The following is a 24,724-nucleotide window of genomic DNA, read 5'->3' on the forward strand; positions in this document are numbered from 1 at the left end:
AAAGACCTGCTCTGAGAATGGATCCCTCTGATCAGAAGCACAACAGCCCTGGTGTTACACAAGGATGCAAGGGGGAAGGCACCTGTTCTGCAGATGAGCTTCCAGCTCGCAGCGCTGCATCGTCTGCTGACACTCGGCCCGGAAGGGACACAGGACCAGCAGCTTGTCCAGGAGGTTGCGGACCAGCAGGCTGGACTTGTGGCACTGCTGGAAGGAGAGCTTCTTGCGGTCCATGGGGCAGAAGCTGTACTCCTGCATGAAGTTCTCCAGGCACCTGAAGCAGTAGGTGTGCCCGCAAGGGGTGTCCATGGGCTGCAGCAGGGGCTGCAGGCAGATGTGGCAGATGAGCTCATCGTCCACTTCGTCCTGGAAGTTGTAGAGGTGATTGTCCAGCACGAGGTGGGACTGGCCACACTCACAGCACAGCTCGGTGACCTGGGACACGTGTTCCTCCACAGCAGGGTCAGCCATGACAGCCAGCCCAGGCTGAGGACACCGGGCACGCAGCAGCTCTGCCAGGGCACCTCTGGGGAAAGAGAGAGAGAGAGATTTCCAGTCAACTGTCCTCTCTAGATCCAGGCAATTAGTAATTAAACTCTACTCCTGCCTTAAATTTCCTCCCCCGGAACCTTTACACCCACTGACCCCCCTCAGGGCTCTTCCTTCCGGAACAACCCCGTGAATGAACAACCCAAGGAGCAGAGAGCACAAGGACCCCGTCCAGCAAACTGTTCAGGCACGTGGGCAAACTGAGGCTGGAGTTACCTCACACAGACCCCAGTGGCACAGGCTGGATAAAACCCTGCAAGTGTATGGGCTGCAAAAGCTGAGACAGAACCTGCATGTTCTGAGGGAGAACAACCCAGAGAGGGGAGGGAAGGGAAGGGAAGGATAACCAAGACAGTAATCTTTAAACTGACAATTTTTCTCTGGCTTTCCAGAATATACCAAATATTTTAAAGATATGTGCAGTGAAATAAGCAATTTGGAGACTTCTAGATGTTTGGATGTTTGTTTTGACTTTTTTTTTGGGGGGGGGGAGGATGGGGTAACAGAAGAGGAAGAAATTTCAAAAGAAACTCAAATCTCAACCACATTTCCTTCCTTTTAAGCCCACTCCCTTCAAAAAAATTTGTTTTAACAAACAATGCATTGTTCCCCACTCATCCATGCCTAAGTTCACCCATGGAAACAAATTTCCTATAAAAAGACTAAAGCTTCCTAAGTGGAAAAAATGTAAAAGATTGCCCACATCAGTGTTGTAACATTACAGGAAGGTTTGAGCTTTGGCTCATCTCAGTTGGGGACAGGGAGAGAAGGGGCAAACTGAGTCCTCTGTAGCTGCTGCTCTGAGTTCAACAGAAATATCTTCAGTCACATCCATTTTGAATCTTGCCTACTGTAATTAAATTTAAAATCCACTTGAGTTTGCTAGCAGATTACAGCACAGAGATGACTGCAGGGAGGATTTTTTTAACCTGGCAGTTATTTTAATGAAGTAGGAAATGTGCTACTAAATGAAGCAAACAAGGTATTACACGGTGGGGGGTTTTGTAGTGGTGAGGTGTTTTGAAGAGGTTTGGGTGATTTTTTTTTCAGGTTCACATAAAAAAATTCCAGGCTCTTTTAAAATGAAAAAAATCCCCTGCAAAACTGTGATGAAATGGAAAATTTCTGAAAGATGACGTGGAAAGTGTCTGAAAACAATTGCTTTATCTGGAACAGGTAAAAGCCTCAGCAAGAGTGAACACTGGTCTGTACCAGTGCCTGGAGGCCATGGCTGGCACACAGCAGCACCTTGGGAGGAGGGGAGACAAGAACAATAAGAGAGCAAGAACAGCAAGAAAAAATTAGTCATGGGCTTCTAATAAAAATCATCCATCACTCCAATTAGTTGTGAGCATAAGTCACTCTTTAATTAAATGGATAACGTATCACCAACAGAATCAGGGCAATTCACAGGCAAATTTTTACCCAGCCATAGAAACTTGTTCACTTTAAAACATTAAAACGTTCCTGTCATGGTTCCAGGTGGGTACAGGGTAGGAGTTGTTTGCTCCTCTTTCCTGCTGCTGCAGTGCCAGAAAGCACCTTCCCCTGGAGGAAAGGCTCAGGCTGGAGGAACATCCCTAATGCTCCTGTTTGCCTTTCCTTCTCAACTCCTGCAGGGCTGATTCGGTGCTCCCAAAAAGAGAAAACAGTTCACACAGAATCAAACCAGAGCAGCTGCATCCATGCCCTGCTCCCTCAGAAAGACCCTGTTCCTTGGGGCTTAACCCCCACCTGGAACAGGCCCCCCTACCATCGCCTTGCAAGGCGTCATTGGCCGATCCTGAGTTATCTCAGAAGTGAAAAAGAAACATTTCAACACCAGACCATCACTTAACGTCACCTCCCAATTCCAATCAATAGCTCAGCACCAGCTGTTAATGAAACACCAAACTTCCAAGGCAAACACCTTCCAATGAGAAATACTTGTGCTTCGGGTTGCACTATTTGCATAAATCTTTGGCAGGTGATTAGACAAATCTACTTTCTCAGCAAAAACAAACCCCACGGTAATTTTGCTGATAAACTACTTTTATATGGGGGATTTTTCACATTATTTACCAAATTCATTCTCTTCTGTCTGTGTTTAAAGGTTATACAAGACGAATTCCACTTGTGAGTAATTTCAAAACTCGTGGAAGATGAAAGTATCACCACAATCTTGCTGCTTTTATCTGCCCTGGAACTCTTAAACTGATCTGCTGTCTCACCTCAAGATCCTTGAAAGCACTGGGTGAAGATTTCATTTAGAGGTGCCAAGGTGAGTTTTATTTTTCTGCCACTGTCCTTTCTGTAAGGCAGACACTGCTGCAGCCACGGGGAAGCCAAGGCTGCCACCTCTGTGCTGAAAGGCAGCCCCGAGCCTTGGGCAGGGCAGCAGTGAGTGAGCAGCGGGGAGGGCACAGGCTCCAACAAGCCTCCTGCCTGCTGGGTGACTCAGGCAAGAGGCAGATGTGCTGGGAGAGGAGAGCTGCCCACCCCTTATTCAGCAGAGATGTCTGTGCTGCTGCACAAGGCACCCCTGGGCAGCCTGGACAATGCAGTTTGAACACAGCAGGCACCGTCCCCTCAGAGCTGCAGGTGCAGCTTTGGAGGGCAGGCCTGACACAAACTCCGTCTCTGAGGTTTCCTTCAACTCAGCCACTCCTTCCAGCCTCGGAAGGGCAGATCAACACCAACAATCCCCTTGGTTCTTGTGTTGGTGTTGTCACCTCACTGCCCCATGCCCAGCCTCCCCTGCCCCTGCCTGTCTGGGGGCTCTCTGGGCCTCACACACACTGTAGGTCACACACAACGAGGGAATCACATCAGGGTCCAGCTTGGTCCCACATTACCTCTTACCTATGAAAGCCTGACACGTACACGTGTTGCTGCTCCAGTGGACTCTGCTGTTCTCAAAGTGTAACACATGGAATGCCCCTGGAGTCTGAATTATTCAGAAAGTAATACACCCTATTTCCATACACAGCAAAGGATTGAAAATAAACCAGCAGAAATCTCCTTGTATTTTCTCATTTCTTACCCCACGTGTGTTACAGAAAGCATTGCTTTGGGGTCACCTTTGTCTGAACTGCATTAAAAAAAAACAAAAAATCCCCACCAAAACGAAGAAAAAAAATACACTAAAACCACTGTTTGGTTCCTTTTTTTTCAAAGTGTGATTTCTTGTACTGTAACACTGACTCGAAAATTGACTTTTTTTAAAAGACTTATCAGGTAGTCTAATCTATATTCCTGCCAAAGCAAAACTATTCCTGACAATATTAGCACATTGCCCATTCTTGTCTGCACAGGGCCAGGGCTCAGAGCCCCAGATACACCCCCTGTGCACATCCACACCACTGTAACAGCCTGGCAGGGAGCCTGCCAAGAGCCACCCCACGGTGAGCCACCCCTCAGGGACAGGCTGCTCAGCACCCCAGACTTGCAAACAGAACTGATGACTCACTCCTACAGTTAAAAAAAAAAAAGCACAACTATCTATGAAATCTTTCCATCTCTGTGTCTCCCCTTGTGCTCTGGTGACTGGCAAGGACTGTGGCTGTGGTACCTGACTGTCCCAAGAGCAACATTCCCACTTCCAAACTTACCATCTGCATTTCCAAACACAGCTCTGGCTCCTTGTTTTTAAGGCATTTCACTCTGCCACTGTTAGTGAGGAACACAAATATGGCATCATTCAGTCCGGGCCTGTCTGCTCATACAATTCCAGCATCTGATCCAAGTCACTCTTGGTCAGGAATGTACTTACCTTAATGACACCTCTTTGAGGTTTAACATTGCTGCTATTCCCATTAAAAGACTGAGAAATTACATCACCAGAGGGTAAAACACAGACCCACAGAGGCACCAGCTCACGGGAATTTAACACTTCAGTAATGACTCTGAAGAGGATCTCAGGGGACCTCTCTAAGGTCACATGGGAACCTCCTGGCAAAAATAACCAACAACCTCAAAACACGAAAAACAACCCAAACAAAAAGAAAAAAAATCAGGACTCTTTCTATTAACTAAGTGATTTATAAACCCACAAGTATGGTGAGTAAGCCAGAGCACATATTGCAAAACAGAGCCATGCAGCCAGTCTGCACTATGGACACAGAAGTGTAAAATGCTTTCTAACAGATATGGATGACTAAAGGAATGACTCAAACTGTTTCAGTTTAAAAATGATTATAAAAATAATAATCCGCCAAATAAATGGTTCTCAATATTAAAGAACTAATGGAAAATCTGTCAGAAATACAACTGCTTTATGCTTGTGTGCAGCTGCAGGTTCTCCCTTCCCTGCTGGTCCAGACTGGAGCTGCTCTGGGTTTGTGCCCCACATCTGCTGCTGGGCAAGGGTTCACTGCCATAATTATGCCATTATTATATTTATACCAACATTTCCCTGGGAGACTGGAAATGCAGCATTCCAACTAAAGGCCAAACAATTAATTAATTTTTGGGGGGATGGACAAAACAAAGTCAGCACGTTCTGGATTAAGAAGACTGAGGGCACACAACAGCAGGGCACTGACCCAAACCCACCTGCTCACATCAAGGTGGATTCCAGTGGGCAAACCCAAACCTGCAGCAACAAACCTCAAGCAAAAGTGGAAGAACTTTTGCTAAACTCTCTTCAAACAGTTTTTACTCAATTAAGTTTTGTGTTTCACAGAATGGCAGATTTTTTATTTATTTTAGAGACAGAAGTGCATTGGAAAAGTGGTTTTTGTGCCCTATTTCATTGCTATTTTGAAGAAGGATTTCAGGTCCGTGAAATGGGACAGGTTTTGTATGACATGCACTGCAGTCCTGAATAAAAACTTCCAGGGTGCTGCCAGTGTTTTACAACCATCAGGAAACTGGCCTTAGTTTCCAACAGTGGCACAGAAAAGTGTTGAAATACCTGAGGATTTTGATAAGCAATACTTAAAGTAGGTCAACTTTTACAAGAAACACAATACTAAGGAGGAACAGTTTCAGGTGTTAATACATTTCCCTATTATCTTTATTATTTTCTGATATCACTGAAGATCAGGCCACTGAATGTAAAAGTAGGAAGTCAAATCTTGTACAAATTGTGAATTTATACAGCCAAATGAGAAGCAACCCTTTCACTAATTGACTTTGCCTTCAAGCCACAGGGTTTCTAACAAGCCACCTCCCTCAGCATGTGTACAAACACTTCGGGTGAGAAACTCTAAAGCAAAGCTGCTTTACTGCAATCAGTAGAAAGGAAGATTGACACTTTAAAACTACCATTATCCCTGTCACTTTATGCCCATTGTTTAACCATAAATGTGAAAACAAGTTTTATTTAACTCCCCGGTGTTCCTGTGCTCGTTAAACAATTTGCTGTCTAATCTGCTTGAACCTCTGGGCAAGTACCTGTTTTCTCAACCAGAAAACTGTATTTTCATTAGTTATAACAGAATTGTTATCCTGTTAGAGTAGAAAAGACTTATTACTCCAGGAAACCCCATCCCAGAGATGTTCTATAAGGCTTGGCTAAGTAGGGCAAGACTATCCCAAGGAGTTTTCTCCAGTATCTGCTCTCCAGCATGATACAAAGATTTCCCTTTTTGACACATCACTCCAAGATAGATTTACTTTTTTTAAAAAAAACAAACCTGCTGTGTTATTATATGTGAAAGTTCAACAAAAGGAAAGATCTGTTAGTTCTGTAACACTCAGTTTTAAAATCTTGCTAGCAATGAGCAGTTTAAATTGCAGCGTTTTCAGCTTCAGAAGACTGAAAAACTGACAGGAGAACTTAGGAAGCTGGTACTTATGGTTTATGCTCATAACATTTGCTTCTCAGCTCAGTTACTGATTCCACAGAACAGGAACTGCCTCACAGGACCCAGAATGCTAAAGCAGCAGGGCTACACAGATGTAATTTCAACAATTAACCCCAACTCTTTCTACAGAGCAGGAGATTCTGTTGTTATCATTCAATTAACATCACCTGGGTAACAAGAGCCAGTAATTTCTTCTCTCCTCCCTTCTTAGGGAATTAAGGAGTGGTATAAAACGCCTTCCACCTACCTTTTTCTTCAAGAGGGGATCACACAGTAACTGTTTCAACATATTGCTCTGAAAAATGGATAAACTAAATGCCAACAAACAGAGGACAAAGCTTTTTTATTGATATTTAACCCTTGCACGAAGCTCCCACCACATGCACTGTCCTTTCTACATCATGTTCCATACAAAGGTGCAAGTTGCTCCTTTACTGCTCACAGGAATTCTCCTGTTACTTAAAGCAATTTGCTTCTTTGCAGAATTTGGCCCAAAGACTCCTATGGAAGTTTTGCCCCGGGCAACATATGTGGATTTTCTTTATTTTTTGCTATTGTGTCTATAATAATTTCTCTCTAGGAAATTAAATACTCCTCCACCCTCACCTACATTTTGAATTTGGCAGCCACCTGCCATTCCATCCCTAAAAATTACTTTGATGTCTGTGGGAGAAGCTTTCTACAAAGAAAGAATTACAATGCTATTATTTATGGACCTAATCACTAATTAATAACCAAAGCTGCTCCTGCAACTAAAGCAAAAAGCCCAAAACTGAACAAAGAGAAATTAGGAGGTGTGATGTTAAGGTTTAGGTTCATCTGAGTATCTGGTAGTGAGTTTAGTCTCCAAGAAGTTGGGTTTGCTTTTGGAGAGAGGAAGGAAAGATCACGTCTAATTTGAGTACCAGATGCTCTTAGCACATCGTTGTCTGTGTGTCAGTCTACAAATTCCTTGTTTAGAGAGACCAAACAGCACCACGGTTTACAGAACCTGGAAGAAGTGTGTAGCACTCAGAGTCTTGTCTTGGTACCCTGACAGACCACTCTGCAGCAGCCTGACAAAGGCAAAGCTGTGCATCACTTTGTGATCTGTACTTGTGAGACAGGTCAGAGAAAAGCAGATGCTTTCTCATCACAAGACCTCTGAGGTGTACAATGTACAAGAAGCAGACTCTGCATTACAGAACTGTGTGTTTTTTAAAGTCACTGTTTGAATCCCCTCACCAAGGTGGGCAGAGATGTTTAATGTGAGAAGGGAGGAGGTGGGGTGAGAGAGACTTGCTTTTGATACATAAAGTATTTCTATAGCTCTAAGCCTTGCCTGTTTTGTGAGAAATTCCTACAAAGCTTTAATCTTTATCACTCTATCAAGTGTTACTTTGAAATTTAAAAAAATTCGTTTCAGTCTACGGAAACTAATCTTGGCTACTCTCAACCTCAAGCATGAAATAACTCATTTTCCAGGCCAGTTAAAACACAAACAAACAACACTTTTGCAAATACTGTTTTCTACAAAACTTTACCACAAGCAATCCAGCACCATGAAAGCAGTTTTGCACCTGGTGATGAAACATTTCCTATGAAGAGACACAGTTTTTAACATCAGAAACACCAGATTAGGGCTTTGCTGCAGGATAAAGAGCACAGAGCTCCTCAGTACCCCGTCCAAGTCTCAGCTAAAGTAGCACTTTAGTAGTGTTTTTTTAATGGTGTTCTGTTTAAAGTTCGAATTTGGCACAGTCTGTGACAGCATCCCTTTATATCAACAGGCACTGGGATCTCAGCTGCACAAGATAAAACCACCCAGCCTGGCTGAACGCTGCTCTACAGGGCCCACCAAATCCCCCCTGGCCTGGCTCCTTTTCCCCAACAGCTCCAGGCTGTCCCAGCCTGTGCCTCATGCCGTGGGTGACAGCAGGACACGTCACCCTGCTCAGATACAACACCCCACACTGCCTTTCACAGGGTCATTGGGCATTTTATCAAACCCACTGCAAAGTTCTTTCTACCTCAAGCTTGTTCCCACTAACTAAAAAAGCTGAATTAAGAAATAATTAAGCCTGTAATTCCCCTTCCATCTCACCATCAGATCATGGTATAGGGGAAAGAAAATAGACAAGTTAAATTCATTTAAAGAAAACCCCCCAACCCTTAGTTGTGTACACCAGGTCTTCTCAAGCTGCAGCTAAACTTGAAGTGAACTTGAACTGCTGCCAGTGTCTCTGGGCAGGCAGAGCTGCTGCTGCTGCAACCAGGGGCTGAAATGCCCTTCACTACAGGTGATGGTTCCTAAGTAAATAAGCAAAATAGCAGAGGTAAAACAATAAAAATAAAAATCTCTGGATTAAGAAGCACATTCCCCATGGGACATACAGACTGTTATGGCTCATGTTTAAAGGACTTGAGACACAACCTGCTGCTTGGGACACCTGTATTACTGGTGCATGAGTTCAGCTGTAGCTGCACATGGAATTTCAGATGCCTTGTCCTTGTACAGTTTCTCCTGGTGTATCTTGTTCACTTTAGATTTAACCAACCCTCACAGCTGGGGGGAACAAAACTGCAACATGCATTTGTTATATGGGGTTTGTTGGTGTCAGTTCAACCCTTACCCTGAGTTAAAGCTGCGTCCAAGCAGCAGAAACAGGACTTTAAAACCCATTGGTATCTCACCGTATTGGGCATATATTTGCAGTATGCATGAATTGATAATTCTATTTTCCCTTGTTCTAAAAATAATTTAGAAACGGGTGTGGCCGGCCCGTCGGTTCAGTGAGCTGAAACAACAGAGCGAAGTCCTTGAGCTGTTCACACACCGACGGAGCCACTTTGCTCCTTAGCCAGGCGTGAAGGGCCCGCTGTGGGCAGGGACGGGAAGCAGAGCAGGAGCAAAGCACCCCCAGGTGTGAACTTCCAGGGAAATGAGTTTTATCCTACCGACAACACGGCTCGACGACCCATTATGTTTATTTCCATGTATCCTCCTTGAAATAATCACGTGGCAATTTCTGTTCACTACCAAGTGAGATCATGTAAAAGAGGAAATCCTCAGATCTGAGTTTCCCAGGGCAGAGACTGCTCTAGTTGTTTATTTGCTATTTAGAGATCTGTAATAGCATTTCCTGGGTGAGAAGAATTCTTCTGTTATCAACCCCCAGCCCTAGACTGACAGGTAGTGTCTGAGAACTTTACAGATAGGCTGACCATGATTTACAGGACTTTCAACAACTGCCACATGGGTGTCACAGGTGAGTCTGAGAGGAGCAGGTCAAGTTTCATCTCAACCCCTTTTTAAAATCAGCTTTTAAAGAGAGAGTCTGTTACAGCTGTTTACAAACTTGCATGATTTAAGGCAAAGTTAGACAACACTTTTTTAAAATGCATAATCCTAGTACTTCCCTTCCAGAATATTCCAAATAAGGAACACTACAGTGTTCAACCAGAATTTGCAGAGAGACCCTCTAAACTCAGGGGATCACTTTATATACATAAAACCAGCCTTTGCCTGGAAGCTCCTTATTGTCTCCCCAAATTCCTCCAGCTTTAATCCATTTCCCTCCTTCCAGCCTCAAGTGCTTTTCCCTGGACCAGCACAGTAATTCCTACTACTCACTCATCCAAATCCCCTCTAACCCTTTAGATGGTTTGTGAGATACTGACTCGTGGGCAATTTCTTATCTGGAGCATCAGAGAAACTGAAAGATATTTTCATATTTTCAAACTCGATCGGCGTCAAGAAATTTCTAAGCCAAGAGCAACATTTTGTGTGCCATAAGTCAGGGAACATAAACTGATGAGGGACTGTCAAATACAATTCCTAACAACTGTATGAACAGCACCACTAAAGTAAGCTGAGAAGGAAAAGCCAAACAAGAGCGTTTTGTATTAAACCAGCAAAACACACTCAGGCCTGTGAGCAAGGCAACAGCTGCGACTACTCTGGCGAGATACACACGAGCAGAATGAAATGATGCAGCTTAATTTTCAAAGTGAAACCAATATAGCTGTTGAGCAGGAATTTTTTTTATTTTAATACAGAAAAGAAAAAATATATAGCGGTGCAAGAGGAAGGACAACAAAATAAAGCAGAGGTGCTTTGTGAACTACAGATGTTTTATTCTGCAGATATATTTATTCTTTTAGGTTTTTTCTTATTAAAGAGTGTAAGTCTGAGAATCTACAATCTCATAAACATGTCTATTCTTTTATTAACCATGTTTAGGTAAGTACTGCACTAGTTTATGAAACTAATGATTTCAATTTCTACAAGGGACTGGAATTGCCAATCAGGCAGCACTAAAGTTATCCAGAACAACTTTAGTCAATCTGTTTCATCAGGTATCTTTGACCCCTGTGGGGTGTTTTGGAGGTCATGTAGCTCTGGGCCCTGCTGGAGCTGTTTCTTCCACCTCTGTCAGCTCTCATTCCCCAGGCCATATGGTTGGGCTTGTTTCTTAACTATTGCTCACGTTCCTCAGTATTCATTTGCTTAGAAACTTGAAATGCATCATTTAGCAGACAAGGTTCCTTTTAGGAACACCACAGGTCCTTCTCTCCATTTCTCAGGGATTTGTGCTAGTGCAGCCCCGTTATTTAAATGACTGTCACAAGCATCCAGCTCGCCTGCTGGCCCAGACACACAAATAAGGTGAGTGAAGGTGTGGATTCACAGCACAGCTGAGTCTTCCAACAGCTGGAGAACCCCAGAAATGGTTGGCCTTCTGTTTATCATTCTCTGCCCCATCCCCAGACATATGACCCCTTTGTTTTTCCCTGCACTAGCACTGGTGCTCTTCAAGCTTCACAAGCTGGTTCAGGGAGCAAACCCCTTTGGGAGAGGAAATAAATATTACCACTGCCTTAGGCCCTTTCAGCAGGGGACACACTACATGTGCTTGGTGAAATTGTGAAAGATGACTCTGAGTGTGCAACTTCAGAGAAAGAAGTTTTGTTTTGAAGGAGCCACGTGTGCAATGTGCTTTCTCTTTGCTGGAGAGCTGCCAAAACAGCTCTGGCCTCCCAGCATCAAGGACAAACGTCAGTGCTGTCCCTCAAAGGCACAGCACACAACTGGCACTGCTGCAGGAGAAACACAGTTCTCCAGAGTACACCACCCAAACCCTGGGCTGCTCTGGAGCCTCCAGGGGCTAAAGGATTACACTGGACAGCCAGAAACCTCCCTGGGCTGCCCATTATCTGCACAGCCGTGTGTGCTGTGCCCCTGCTCGGACACACCCTTTGCACAGCTGAGACCTTGCCTATCACTGAGCGTCTGCACAGGAGTTCGAATAGTTTTTCCTACAGAGTCTTTGTGTTCTGGTCCTGTTGCCTTGGCTAAAAAACTGAAGCAGAAGTAAAAATACGACCCTTGTTTTGGTTGATAATCAAGAGGAAAACACTCATTTGGCATTCCTTGCTTTACCAAGGTAAAGCAGGACCCAAGAACTGCTCAAGGGGTTGAAAGCGCCGTTTTAAGTGTGGCTGAAAGCAAACTAAGCCTGCAGTGCCACCGAAAGGGGCAGCCCCGCTCTCCCTGCCACCTCCTGCGCTGGCACCAGCTGGGCTGCTGCCTCTCCTGGCCCTCCTCGATCAGATACCGAGGAGAATGTCATTAGGAGAGGGATGTCAGGAGCGCACAGCCAGAGCGGGATCAGCCCTGCATCAGCACACGGCCTCACCCCGCTTACACCCCGCACAAAACCCCCTCTAAATTAAAGAAAAATCTTTCCAGGCATATGGTAACTCTTAAACACGGGTTAAACTTCAGCCTGTCCAGAGCATTACCTCATATTTACCACCACCTGTACTTCTTACCTTCAAGGCATTTCCAAAAGGTCCACACATCCTCACCTTGCTGTGCTCTGCCTGTTATCTCAACTTCTATTTATAGGTTCGTTTTCCTGCATTAACCCCCAGCAACCCCTCCGGCTCGGCCGCTCTTGGTGCCGCAGCCCCCTTGGGGGGCACAGCCCGGCTCGGGGGCCGGACCCGAGGCAGGGACACCCGGGGGGGACACGGCCCGGCTCGGCTCGACTCGGAACCCGCCGGGACACCGGCACGGGCATAGCCCGGCTCTGCTCGGAACCCGCCGGGACACCGGCACGGACACAGCCCGGCTCTGCTCGGAACCCGCCGGGCCACCAGCCCGGGCACGCCCCGGCTCAGCTCGGAACCCGCCGGGACAGCCGGGCGGGACACCGGCCCCGCCGCCTCCGCGGGACCCCGCGCTGCTCGGGGACACCCGCGCCCCCTCAGCCCCGCCGGGATCCCCAGGTCACCTCACAGGACCCCCACGTCCCTTCGGGGCGCCACCATGTCCCCTCAACCCCGCTGGGACCCCCGTGCTCCTCGGGGGACACCTGCGTCCCGTCAACCCCGTCAGGACCTCCCGTCCCCGCAGCCCCAGCGGGATCCCCGTGTCCCCTCATGGGACCCCCACCCTCCTTACAGGACTCCGCGTCCCCTCAGCCCCTGTGGGACGGTCACGTCCCCTCAGGGGCCCCTCTCGTCCCTCAATGCCGGTGAGACCTTCCCGTCCTCAGCGCAGAGGGACCCCACGGCTCTCACTCACCCCACACACAACACACAACTCCGCACTCCACGGACCGCACACACGGCTCGCCCCGCTCGCTCACCTGCGGCCGCCGGGCAGGGGCTGGGCGGGAGGCGGCGCGGGCAGCTCAGCCCCAGCCCGGCCTGCGGCGAGCGCGGCGCCTCCACCAAGTTTCCGGGCGGGGAAACAAAGTCGAAACCTACGTGAGAGGAGGAGGAGGAGGCAGCGCAGCCGCCCAGGTGTCGCCTGCCCTCCCGGCACGGCTCGGCCCTCCCCTCACACCGCCGCTCCCTCCTCCTCCTCCTCCTCCTCCGCCGCCGCCGCCGCCTCCCCGGGCCGCCCCCGCCCCGGCAGCCACTCCCGGCCATCCCCAACCATCCCCAGCTATCCCCGGCCCGGCCCGCCGGGGCAGGTCCTGTGGTTCGGCTGAGCCCGGCCCTGGGGCATTCCCGTTCCCCTCAGGGCATTCCCGCTCCCCTCGGGCCGTTTATTCCCCGCTCCCCTCGGGCCATTTATTCCCCGCTCCCCTCGGGCCATTCATTCCCTGCTCCCCTCAGACCATTCCCCATCCCCCCGGGCCATTCTTTCCCTGCTCCCCTCGGGCCACTCCCTGCTCCCCTCGGGTCATTCCCCATCCCCTCAGCCCATTCCCACCCTCCTGCTGTCTGAGGGGACTCTGCTCACCCCGAGACTCTCTCCCTCCTCCAGTGTCCTCAGGTCTCTGCTCAGGAACAAACTGTCCAACAGCACGTGGAATATCCTCCTGCTGCTGTTCTGAGTGCAAGGAGCATGTCCAGGTCCTGCTGCCCAAAAACCCACAGGCCTGGAGCAGGAATTATTCTTTGCCCTGACATTCTGCCCATTCTTCTGGGTGATACATGGAAATTCTGGCAACTCAGAAGGATTCTGCTGGTGTTCGAGTTAAATTTGTTGTCAAGGCAAATGGTACATTTTAGGAAGTGGGTGAGCCCTGCCAGCCCTGGAGCTGCTGTGGAAGCAGCCCTGGTGCTGTGGGGCCAGGGAGCACCTTAGAATAGCTTATAAGAGCCAGGGAAAGGATGGCAGTGGATACAAGGGAGTGCTGGTTTCTCTGCTGGTTCTATAAATAGGTCCAGGTTCAGTGTTCACACTGAGGCAGCTCCCTGTAACTCTCATGCTTCAAATCAGCAAAATGACAAACCAGGTGGGTTTTAAACATTTCCAAGCTATGTTAGTACTAATTCCAAGTAGGAATTCCTCCCAAAGGAAGACACTAACCCCCCAAAATCCACCCCATCATATTTTCTGAGTTGTAATTGCTTTCTCTGGTTCATCACACAGCCTTGGAAATGCTCTTTCTGCTGATGAGAGCATCATGAAGAAATAAAGACGATGATGTTTCAGCCAATAAAGAAAAAAATGAACTTTAAACCATTGTCTAGAGGAGGATCTCTGAGGAGGAGACCTTTGTACATTGATAGAGGTAACATGAGTGCAGGTGAAACCAGCACACACCTGTCTGCATGAGGTCATTTAGGAATGTCCCAAAGTTGCCCATACAGACCTCAATGGAGAGAAAGGCAGTGCTTTCCATGTCCTAAAAGAACACCTTCCCTGTTTCAGGAGGGCTGGGGAGTTGTGTTATTCCAGAATACTCAATAAATGTTGGCACAGAGAGAAGAGATCAATTGGCTTTTATTTGTGGACTGGAACTATATGATCTTTAAGGTCCTTTCCAGCCTAAGCCATTCTATGATTTTATTTCAGTTTATCCATTTTGTGTTAAGTTTCCCATGTAAACTTTCTGGTTCTTTGCTGCCTCTAATCCCTCCTGTTCCCTGTTTTTGTCTGTTGAAGAATCCTAATGAGGGGCTGTGCTTGTCAGTGAGGGATCTTTGTCACACAGGGGAGACTGTGGGAGATGCAGCACACACCAAAAATGCAGCAAGGCCTTTTCTTCTTTCCATTTAGACCATTGTTGGAATTCTGCTGGAGTCGAGGCACACCATCAATGCATCAATGCTCAACAGGATCCACGTCACCACAGCACATGAAGTGTAAGGTATTTTCATAGGGCTCGACTGGGAACTGTGATCCACTTTTGCAAACCCATCGATTTTGTTTAGCCTGAATGAAATATTTTATAGGATTTCCTCTGAAGCACCAAGGCTGAGGAGGATGGATAGCATCTATTGAACCATTCTGAATAAAAAATATTTTAGGGATAAAGCTGGAAGTGCTTTACCAGCTCAGACATGAACACTAGAGCCTCTTACAGAGACATTAGGCTGTGTCTGTACTGGCAGCCAACCTCACACCACAGTCTGAATTTATTAAGCCAGAACTCATTTATACTGAATAGTCTTGTGTGTAAACAGGCAAAGGCTTAAGCTGAGCTCTGTGGAGCTGGAGCACTCCTTGAGGGGAGAGGTTTAACACCTAGCACAGAACCCTCTGCTCCTGCAGCTCCCTTGGTGAGGACAGGAAATGTGTGGGTGTACTTGGGGCATTGAGACAAACCCCAGGGAAATTCCTTTAAAAGTAGGAATTCTGTCTAGTTAGCACTTGCTGGAGATTTTTATCATGTGTGATGACCTGTTTTGTGAATGGACAGTGTGTCCATGCATAATTAACATACAGTGAAAGTTTATTGTATAAGTGTGCTGGAATTTTGGTTTGGTTTTGCAATAAAGGAAGGACACTGAGTCATGGTTATTAAATGGACTCATGGAGGACACTGTTCTCTCCTGCAGAGCTCACACAAACATAAGGAACTAAAATTAATTTCTTTTTTAGTCCAGGTAAAAGCAGCCATACTGTAAATAAGGCTGTGGCTTGATGACACAAAGCCTTTGCTGCATTACTGGTTCCTACCTGTGCCTTGTTCCTGCCCTTGCAACACAGAACACCAGCAACTCTCTGTGTGCCTGCACTGGGAACCAGCTCAGGGCACTGAAAAATAAACCAGGTGAAAATCTCTGCAAAGATATTTTATGTAAAATGCATTCAACAACACATTCAAAATAGATGCATATTTTTTTTAAGCCAGATAGATCAGTTCCCCAACCTGGTTTCTAATTCAGAGGTGGAATGGACAGATAAGGTTCTTCCCTGCTAGTACAGAAGGAAACAATCTGAAGAGCAAAGTGGCAAAATATGACACTGATCCTGGTGAAGAAGGATCCCAAACCAGAGCTGAATATTCAGTGTGAAAACCATAAACAGATTTCTCCACTGGAGTGTTGTGCTAGCAGTTAATCTGTTGTGTAAATCTGCACAGCAGTTTCAGATGTAAATATTTTGCTTGGAAAACATCTCAACATCTGGGAGAGAAATAGTTTCTGGGGTAACTCACATGGTATCTTTGGTTAACTTTATGTTGGTGGGAATCTCTGTCACCTTCGTCTTCACTGGCACCTCTCATAAACCCCACACTCTGTTGGTCTTCGGCCTGTGGATTTCAAAACACCAAAGTTCTTCTGCAAACTCAAGGAGTTCTTATTTACAGCAGTTCTGCTAAATTACGTGTGCAGCTTTTGATGGCTGAAAAGACTCTGTTGAAAAAAGTACAGCAATCTCAGTCTGAGCTTTTATCTGCTGGACCTGCTGATAATTTCCTGCATGTGATTTGTGCAGTAACCACCGTGCTGCTGTGTGGGAAAGATTATGGGCCACACACCTGAGCAATCCATATGTCAGGATTAAAATGCTGCTTTCTGACAAGCAGTATCAAACACGTGGATGTTTACAGAATATTAACAATTATATTTATTTCTCATGAGGATTTGGAAACCTTTTTTGTAAAATCTGAAAAATAACATAAAGATTCAAAAAGCAAACAAGAGAAAAATATCAGCAGGGAGATTGAATGAGAAAGCAAAATCACATTACACAAAGGTTTATAGATTAGTTTAATCCCATTAATGTTGCATAAATCTGGGTAGTTCTGTGTGTTGCCATTGTCCTCTTGTGGGAAGGTGCAAGGAATATATGACTACACGGTATTAATTTGGGCCTCAACTTTGATGTTTCATGACAAACAAACTTAAATTCCCAACCCACACACAAGAATGTAAACACAATTAAAAAACAAATCCCACAAACAAGGAGAGAGAGTCATCCCAGGAATTTATGATTAAATGGCCTGGAATCTCCCTTTTGTGGAAAGGGAAGCACACGTGCATGAAGACACAGGGGATTCTGGCAAACCCAAGGCCCTGAGCACATGATTTGGGTTCATCCTGCCAGATTTACAGCACTTCTGTTACTTTTGCAGTATTTTGTTACATTTGCTGCAAATTATTTCTACCTGTGCATTGCATGCTGTGTATTCACAGGAAGCAGTCAGAGTCCCAGAGTCTGGAATTTATAAATGGGAGCAACCAGAATATTAAGAAATACAGTATAAAAATCTTGTATATGTTGCTAATGCTTTAGGACTGTTTTACATTGTCTTTCCTTGTGGTGTTTTATTAACAGTAGTCAGTTATTAACAATGTTGGAGTACTTCATTTGATGGGTCTGCAGAATGTTTTCATTACATATAAACAGATTGATCCTCTGCTTACAGAAAAGTGCCTGTTGGCAGATATGGAGAGGGCATCTGGCTTTTCTTAGGAGGGGAATAACCCACCTGGCTTTTTACAGTGGAGAAGATATGATAATATAAGAGGGGGAAAAGTGGTACATGAAGCAAAACACTTCCCTGGTTTGCTGTCATGAATAATATTGATGCCTATTTCCTAATTTTTAAATTACACTGTTGAAATGTTGCAGCTGCTATGAAAGCAACTTAGATTTCTTTTTATTATAATGCTTCTGTTGCAGGATTTTAAAAGACTTCAGAAACATATAACCTACCCCAAAAGATACTGTAGCAATAGATAAAATAAGATTCCATTAGGCCAACTTTGGGTACCTTTGAATTTTCTGTTACTATTTTACAGGATTGGACTTGATGCTCAGCCCAAATGCCTTGACTCCCCTCCCTTGTTAACTTCTTGAAGAAAAGAGATAAGGCACCACCAAGTTTCTAGGAATTATTTCTATAAAGCAAATATGATATTCAATTTACTTTAGAGCCTGTAATTGCAACTCTGTTCTCTTGGTTGAAACTGGTAACAGATACCAAGTAGACTTGATCCAATTCAGGAATATTATCTATATAGTTTTGTGCCTGGGAGGTACTGCTGCCCTCTGACATGGAGTATGAAGTAAATAATGTGTTTCTGCAGGATTTAGAATTTGACCTCCAGTCACTTTTGTTCTGTTAACTGTTTAAAACCAAACCTGACTTTCTGCTGTCTGTGTTTATGAGCAGACTCTTCTTGGGCAGCTGGGCCGGAGGAAAGGGCTGTGTATGACAAGGGGTATTATCCTGTCCCTGACAGGAAACACTTCCCCTTGAAGTCCCAAGTGAGACTGTGCAGCCTGCTGCAATCTTCCTGGAGGAGCTCACAGGAGGCACAGGAAGCCTGAGCAGCAAACTCCCTGCCACGAGGTGCAGCAGCAGCAGCAGCAGCAGCAGCAGCAATGAGTGTGAACAGAGCACAGTGTGCTATTTATGGAGCATGTTCAAGTCCTGTTCAATCATTATTTCAAGGTAATAGATAAAGTACCTTTGTTTCTCCAGCATAAGTGTAAAATACTTGGTAGATATGAGTTTGGGGATTGTAATCACCTTTCCTTTGGAATTGTTGCTAGAGGATAATCTTTGGATAGCCATAGGGCCTCCCAGTCTTACAGGGTGTGCTGTTTGCACCCTGCCTGGACACACCGTGTTCTTTGCTGGGCAGTCATCTGCATTTGAAAAGCAGACCAGGGATCCCTGGTTCACACCACCACAACATCTTCCAAACACTTTTCAAGAGCAGAATCTTTCCAAGTGTCTCTTTTTGGTGGTATTTCATCCAGTCATTCAGCTGCAGCTGACACCTGGATTCAAGAAATATTTGCTTATAGCCCTGAGTGTGGAACTGGCCATCACTGCTGGGACAAGCTACCTGGATGGCTATGCAAAGAATGTTAAAAGATGAAAATGAAGATCCTAAAACTCATAAAAACTGACAAGTCCCTTTCATCAGTTCTCCATCATCAGCTTGCTGCAAGCCCTTCAGCACAGCAGGTGCCAGAGCAATCCAAATGTGTGTGTAGAAAATATCTCCATAGGGATCTCTGCTTGGTTGCCTGAATTTCATAGAATCATAGAATCGATTGGGTTGGAAAAGACCTCCAAGATCATCAAGTCCAACCCTTGGTCCAACTCCAGTCCCTTTACCAGATCATGGCACTCAGTGCCACGGCCAAGCTCAGTTGGAAAACCTCCAGGGATGGGAAATCCACCCCCTCTCTGGGCAGTCCATTCCAATGCCTGAGCACTCTCTCTGCAAAGAAGTTTTTTCTGATCTCCAATTTCCCCTGGCAGAGCTTGAGCCCATCGTGCCCCCTTGTCCTATTGCTGAGTGCCTGGGAGAAGAGACCAGCCCTCACCTGGCCAGAACTTCCCTTCAGGGAGTTCCAGACAGTGCTGAGGTCACCTCTGAGCCTCCTCTTCTCCAGGCTAAACACTCCTGGAACAGACAAAGAAAAGGTGTCCACTTATTTGATAGTATTTAGCCCCATCCTCCAAGAAAGTGGAAAAGCATCTCAACATGAGGGTGTTCAGGGGCAAAATGTGTTGAGACACTTTGACATTTCTCAGTGGAGCTTTTGGTTACTAAAATTGCCCCAGAATACTTTTGGTATTTACAAATCAGTTTTTAATAACAGTAATATACATCCCAAAGGAATGAAAAGGAGAACGTGGGGTGGCTGCAAGTCTGATCAAGCTCTACCACAGATCTGGAGCCACACTAGTTAAAGATACTTTTCTTCAAAACTCTGCTGAGGCAAAGTGACATATTTGTAGTGAGACTGTTCAGTCTCCACCAAGAAAAAGACATGTCCTGAGGAAAAACAAGATCCATCCAAAGTAATTGCAATGTGCTGCAGCTGGAGCTCTGTTTCCAGAAAATAGCTAAATATAAACATTCCTGACTGAATGGATGGGAAGCCAAGAGTGCCTTGCAGCACAGACACCCACTGAACAGGATTACCTATGAACAAGCTAATCCACAAGAATTCCTTCTGCCACAGCACTGAGAGGGAGATCAGAAAAAGAAGCAATACAGCTGCTAAAAGTACAATTATATAATTAATAGACCTTCTCTGAAAATGCCATTGTGGCATCTGGTAGGAGTTATTTCTCACGTTCCTAGACCAAGCTACTCCATATCCAAATCCAGAGGTTACATTTGTTTAGGCATCAGTTGGGAGCTCCGCACACATCCCAGGGGACCTGCAGCTCTGGCTCTTTGCTTCTGCTTGTCGCAGTGCCACTGGAGGCGCTGTGAGAGGGACACACACACCTTCATGGTGTCGTCCCAGATTCCAGCTGGGAAAGGACACCACAACTCCAACCATAGGACTTTCAACGATCTTTGTACTTGTACATCACTTCTGGGGTTTTAGGGGAACTGTAGAATAGAAACCTAAAGTGTCACAACAATAACATAGTTGTGAAAATAGAATAAACCTTTCCTAGGAATACCTCATTTTAAAAAATAATTCCACCACAACTTGGGACTGGTTTTTGGCAGACCCAGTTGTTAAATCCTCCCTGTTCTGCAACATGTACTTTAGTTCTTTTCTGGAGAAATGTAATTCTGCACAGTTGCCTCCTTTAATTCAGATGCCTCAGATTTCCTGCATATTTTCATGGATGTATTACATGAGTTTCTTGACCATAATTATGGATCTTTGCAGTAATAAAAGTCCTCTGCTGTGCTTCCCCATTAAGCTGAATTCAGATGCAGGGGATGGTGGTAAGTTCAGTAAAAAAAAAAACAAAACAAACAAAGATACCTGCATTTGCCACAGGATATTCCAACACTAATTCCCTTCCAGCCAGTTCTCTTCCTGGAGACTCAAGTCATCAGGAAACCAACAATTTTGTTCTTTTGTTCACAAGACTATTGACAGTATTTATGGGCTCATCCTGTCGAAGAATGTGAGCAGCCCTGAGAGACTGTTCTGACCAGTCGGAGAGCCATTCACGCTATGCACAACTTGTTAAATACATTCCAGAGGGGAGTTAACATAAGAAAACACATCTTTTCCATACAATGTTAGCAAAAGTGCTGCTAACTCAGCTGGACTTAGACTGTGAATAATTTATTTCGCTCGAGTTAAGACTCTAAATCCTGAACACAGTAAAAGGGTTTTGGGCAAAGCGTGTCGCCCTCCAGCCCAGTGATCCACACTTGTACGAACTTCAAAATACTGAAATAAGTAAAAGCATTTTTACCAGGAAAATTAGGGAATCTGACCTTGATATGAAACAGTTACTTTCAGAAATAGAATCTCCGTGATTGCAGTCAAGAGGTTTTAAAAACACCTTTGCCTGAAGAGCCTTCATTTGTGTTTTGGCCACCAAGGTCCTACAATGGACCTGACTGACTCTGTCATCTGATATATCCTGGAGTATTTTCTGACATGAAGGGAATTCATATGAAATCTGTTCAGCTCTCAAGACCAGAAGTCTCACTTCTAATATTATCCTTTTTACATTTTTTTGAAGACCCACTGGTTGAAGTAATGGTCCTTATATATTAAAAACAAATAAAAAACCCTTCCAAAAACCAACCCACCAACCAAAAGAGCCAAACCCACAAATTCTACATCCTTGCTTGAATGAGAGTTGTCTGAATTATTAATCTGCATCCCAAGGTTTAGCTGGTTTAAGAAGAATTTTATGAACTGCGAGACTGAAATATATCCCCAAAAATGAACTACCAAACCAGTATTTTCATCAGGCTGCTCCATCTCGTGGATCCAGCAATTCTCCCGTGTGGCTGACAATGCTTTTGTTTTGGTTTTGCAGCTCATAGGACATCTTTTGATTTCTGGTCTAACTACATTCCTCATTTTCCATGGAAGTTCCCCTCTGCTGCTGAGTCCAGTAGCAAGTTTGCCTTCTTTACTCCTAACACTTGCTCCTTCTTAGTTCCTTTTTACCTAATCATCAAAAAGCAGTTTGCAGATGTTAATTTGCAGAGTTGCCTCCTGGCAGACCCGCAGTTTCCGAGTTGCTGACTTAGAAACTGAGGTAGGTAGTTTAGTCACTGCAGCACAACAAAGAACATGTTTAATAGAACAGGGAGCTGCTTTTATTCTCATTTACATCAGCTTGTATATGTCTTTATTCTTTTGTTAATTGTGGAATTAGTTCAGCAGTGTCTTGCTTTCTACAAAAGGGAAGGCTTTCTGAGAGGTTAATTTGCTGCTGGGGAGAGGAAGAGCTTGTGTGTGGAATTTTGTGAGGAGTTTGCCAGATAAGGCCCCCAGTCAAAGCCAGACTTGCTATATTTATCTCTGATATGACCCTCAGTTGCAGTAGTGATGTTACAGTAGCAGTTAATTCGGTGCTGAGGGCTCAAATCAAGGTAAAAATCAACTGGGTACTCAGTAATTTTGTATTATTATCCGTTGGTTAGGAAATGTCACTTTTAGAAGGCTGTTTTGTAGGTACATCACAAGGAAACTCCTTTTCCTTGGTGTCAAGATGTTGCTTCCATGTCTTTTGGCACAGAGCAGTGTGTCTCGTTGTTACAATCCACAGCAAAGCTTGGTTCATGTGAGCTAATAACGAAATCAAACCAAGGGGACAGCTGTACTAATTATGGTCAGCTGTCTGTGCACAACCCAAATGCTGATACTGACACACAGGGCAGTCCAGCAGTGCCTCTGCAATCAGGTGTGCTCTCTGCCTGCCTCAAACAACACTGCAGGTGTGGGCAGTGACTTCAGGAACAGGTTAAATACCTGTCCTGGTGTGACACCAAGCTCAGGAAGAGGAAGAGTCCTCGAGCTCTTGCCCTGCATGGTCAGACTACACAAATTAAGATGAGGTTACTCTAAACACCACAGCTAGGTCTGATTTAGGAATAGATCATGTGATAGTTGAGACATGAACTTCTCTTACTGCTCTCAAGCTACCTTTGTAATAAACCAATCTCAATGCCTAACTCCCCTTTCCCTGAGGAATGGGTGGCTCTGGGGGCTTTCTCCTGGCTACTCCCAGCCCAGCATGTGCCCTTGTGGTGGACAGCAGGGTCTGGAGGGGGGTGAGCTCAAACCCCAGGTTTGTAGTGGTTCCACTGCTTCAGCAAAGAGGTTTGGGGAGGGTTTGACATCAATTAATGCCTACAAGCAGCTAAAGTGCTTATATCCTGTTGTTTATTTTCCAAGCCTGCACTGCTGTGAGCACGTATACACTGATAATATTGCTTACTCTTGGCCTTGCATTCCCCTACCTGTGACATTTTAACTACAGAAGCATAAAAATCCATGCTGATAGTTCCATCAATCCAGCTGGTTTGTAATAGTTGTGACCCTCCTGTCCTGGCAGAGTGAGCATTCAAGAACAGCTCTTTGGAAACAGCCCATAAATCCCTTGTCTTTGGCAACATTTTCAAAGTTTGATTTATGTCTTTTCCTTGCTCCATTACTCAGGGCTGCTCCTGACGAAGCTCCTTAGTGACAGGGTGAGCAGCTGTGGGCATTCCTTCATTCCCTTCAGTACTTTGTTTATTGCTGAAGGTGCCCTGCTGTCCCCAGTGCTGTCCCCAGTGCTGTCCCCAGTGCTGTCCCCAGGGTTGTCCCCAGGGCTGTCCCCAGCACTGCAGTGTACGGTGGCACTGGGATAGTAAAGTAGGAGTACCCTCTGCTGGCATGTTTTGTCCTGGGCTCTGCCCCACAGCTCTCCAGTCTGCCTCTATCAATGCATAGTTCATTGCCAGTTATCTCCATGTGCCCATTTAGGAAATTTATTCCAGTGAAAAAAAGGTTGTCCTTAAGTTATGTTGAAAAGCTATTTTTTTACTTAATTTCTCTTAATTTTATATGTATGTGTATGTATATATATCTATAAAGTATTGCATTAGTTCAAATGTTTGATGATGTCTCACTACATTATGAAAGAAGCTATTCAAAATAACATCAGTGTCCAACACAGAACACTGTTAGGGATAGATTTCCCATCAGAGGCATTTTTATAATTGACTAAGTTTTACTATTCTACCTAAATTTTGTATTTTTTTCTTCATAGTGTGCCACACGTAGATCATTGTAAGTAATTTCTTTCCCTGCTTGTGTTTAGGTCCTTGACTTCAATATTTTCTCCAACAATCAGAACTTGGACAAAAGATATTATTGTTATAATGATATTATAATAATAACATTGTTGTTGTTGTTGTTATTATTATTATTTGGTTTTTAGTACTGATACACTTGATCCCAAGTTACATGGAGTGCTGATAGTTTGCAGGGATCACGGCTCAACAGGGAGAGTCTTGAGGAAGAATCTTACAACAGAAATAGAAGGGAAAGGACAGTTTTGTCTTATTTCATACAAGGGAAGTAATTAAGAAAGAAGAATTGCTCTTCTGGAGAAATAACTGGGAAGCAAATTTATCTTGAGTTAGAGGCAATATTTGGCTGCTGGCTCCAGGGGGCCTGTTCTGCCACTCTTGGAGAGTCTCAGAGGGGAGACCCCGAGATGTGGGCCTGGTTGGTGGGTCTTGATTACAATGGACATTTACACAGCTGGGGGAAAGGAGTAACTGCAGATCGAGATTAGAAATCTCCTCCGGGCAAGGAAGGAGGAGACAGATTGTGCTGCCTGCGGGTTGCCCTTGGCTGCTTCTGGCCATTCTCTCCCCTAAACAGCTCAGGACACCTTTAGGGAAGACAAGCCCGAGTTGCCTCTGGCCCTAATTGTCCTGCTGTGTTTAACTTGCCTGCTGTCCGCACATCT

General features: G+C 45.2%; 1 protein-coding gene across 3 annotated transcripts in view; it reads right to left on the bottom strand.

Moving 5' to 3' along the window:
• Positions 1 to 13,141, bottom strand: part of LOC139678342 (ligand of Numb protein X 2-like) — a 31,125-nt gene extending 17,984 nt beyond the window's left edge. Inside the window, exons 1-2 of one of the 3 annotated variants that reach the window (XM_071569085.1) lie at positions 12,974 to 13,141; positions 83 to 526 (exon numbers count right to left, since the gene is read on the bottom strand). In XM_071569085.1, coding sequence (XP_071425186.1) covers positions 83 to 471 — 389 coding nt within the window. In that variant the 5' untranslated portion in view covers positions 472 to 526; positions 12,974 to 13,141. Of the gene's footprint in view, positions 1 to 82; positions 527 to 12,152; positions 12,215 to 12,909; positions 12,943 to 12,973 lie in introns of those variants that run through there. The other 2 variants (XM_071569086.1, XM_071569087.1) reach the window with 2 other exon arrangements.
• Between the last annotated feature and the right edge of the window lie 11,583 nt (positions 13,142 to 24,724).

Source organism: Pithys albifrons, chromosome 14 (genome assembly GCF_047495875.1).
Source record: "Pithys albifrons albifrons isolate INPA30051 chromosome 14, PitAlb_v1, whole genome shotgun sequence".
Taxonomy (NCBI): domain Eukaryota; kingdom Metazoa; phylum Chordata; class Aves; order Passeriformes; family Thamnophilidae; genus Pithys; species Pithys albifrons.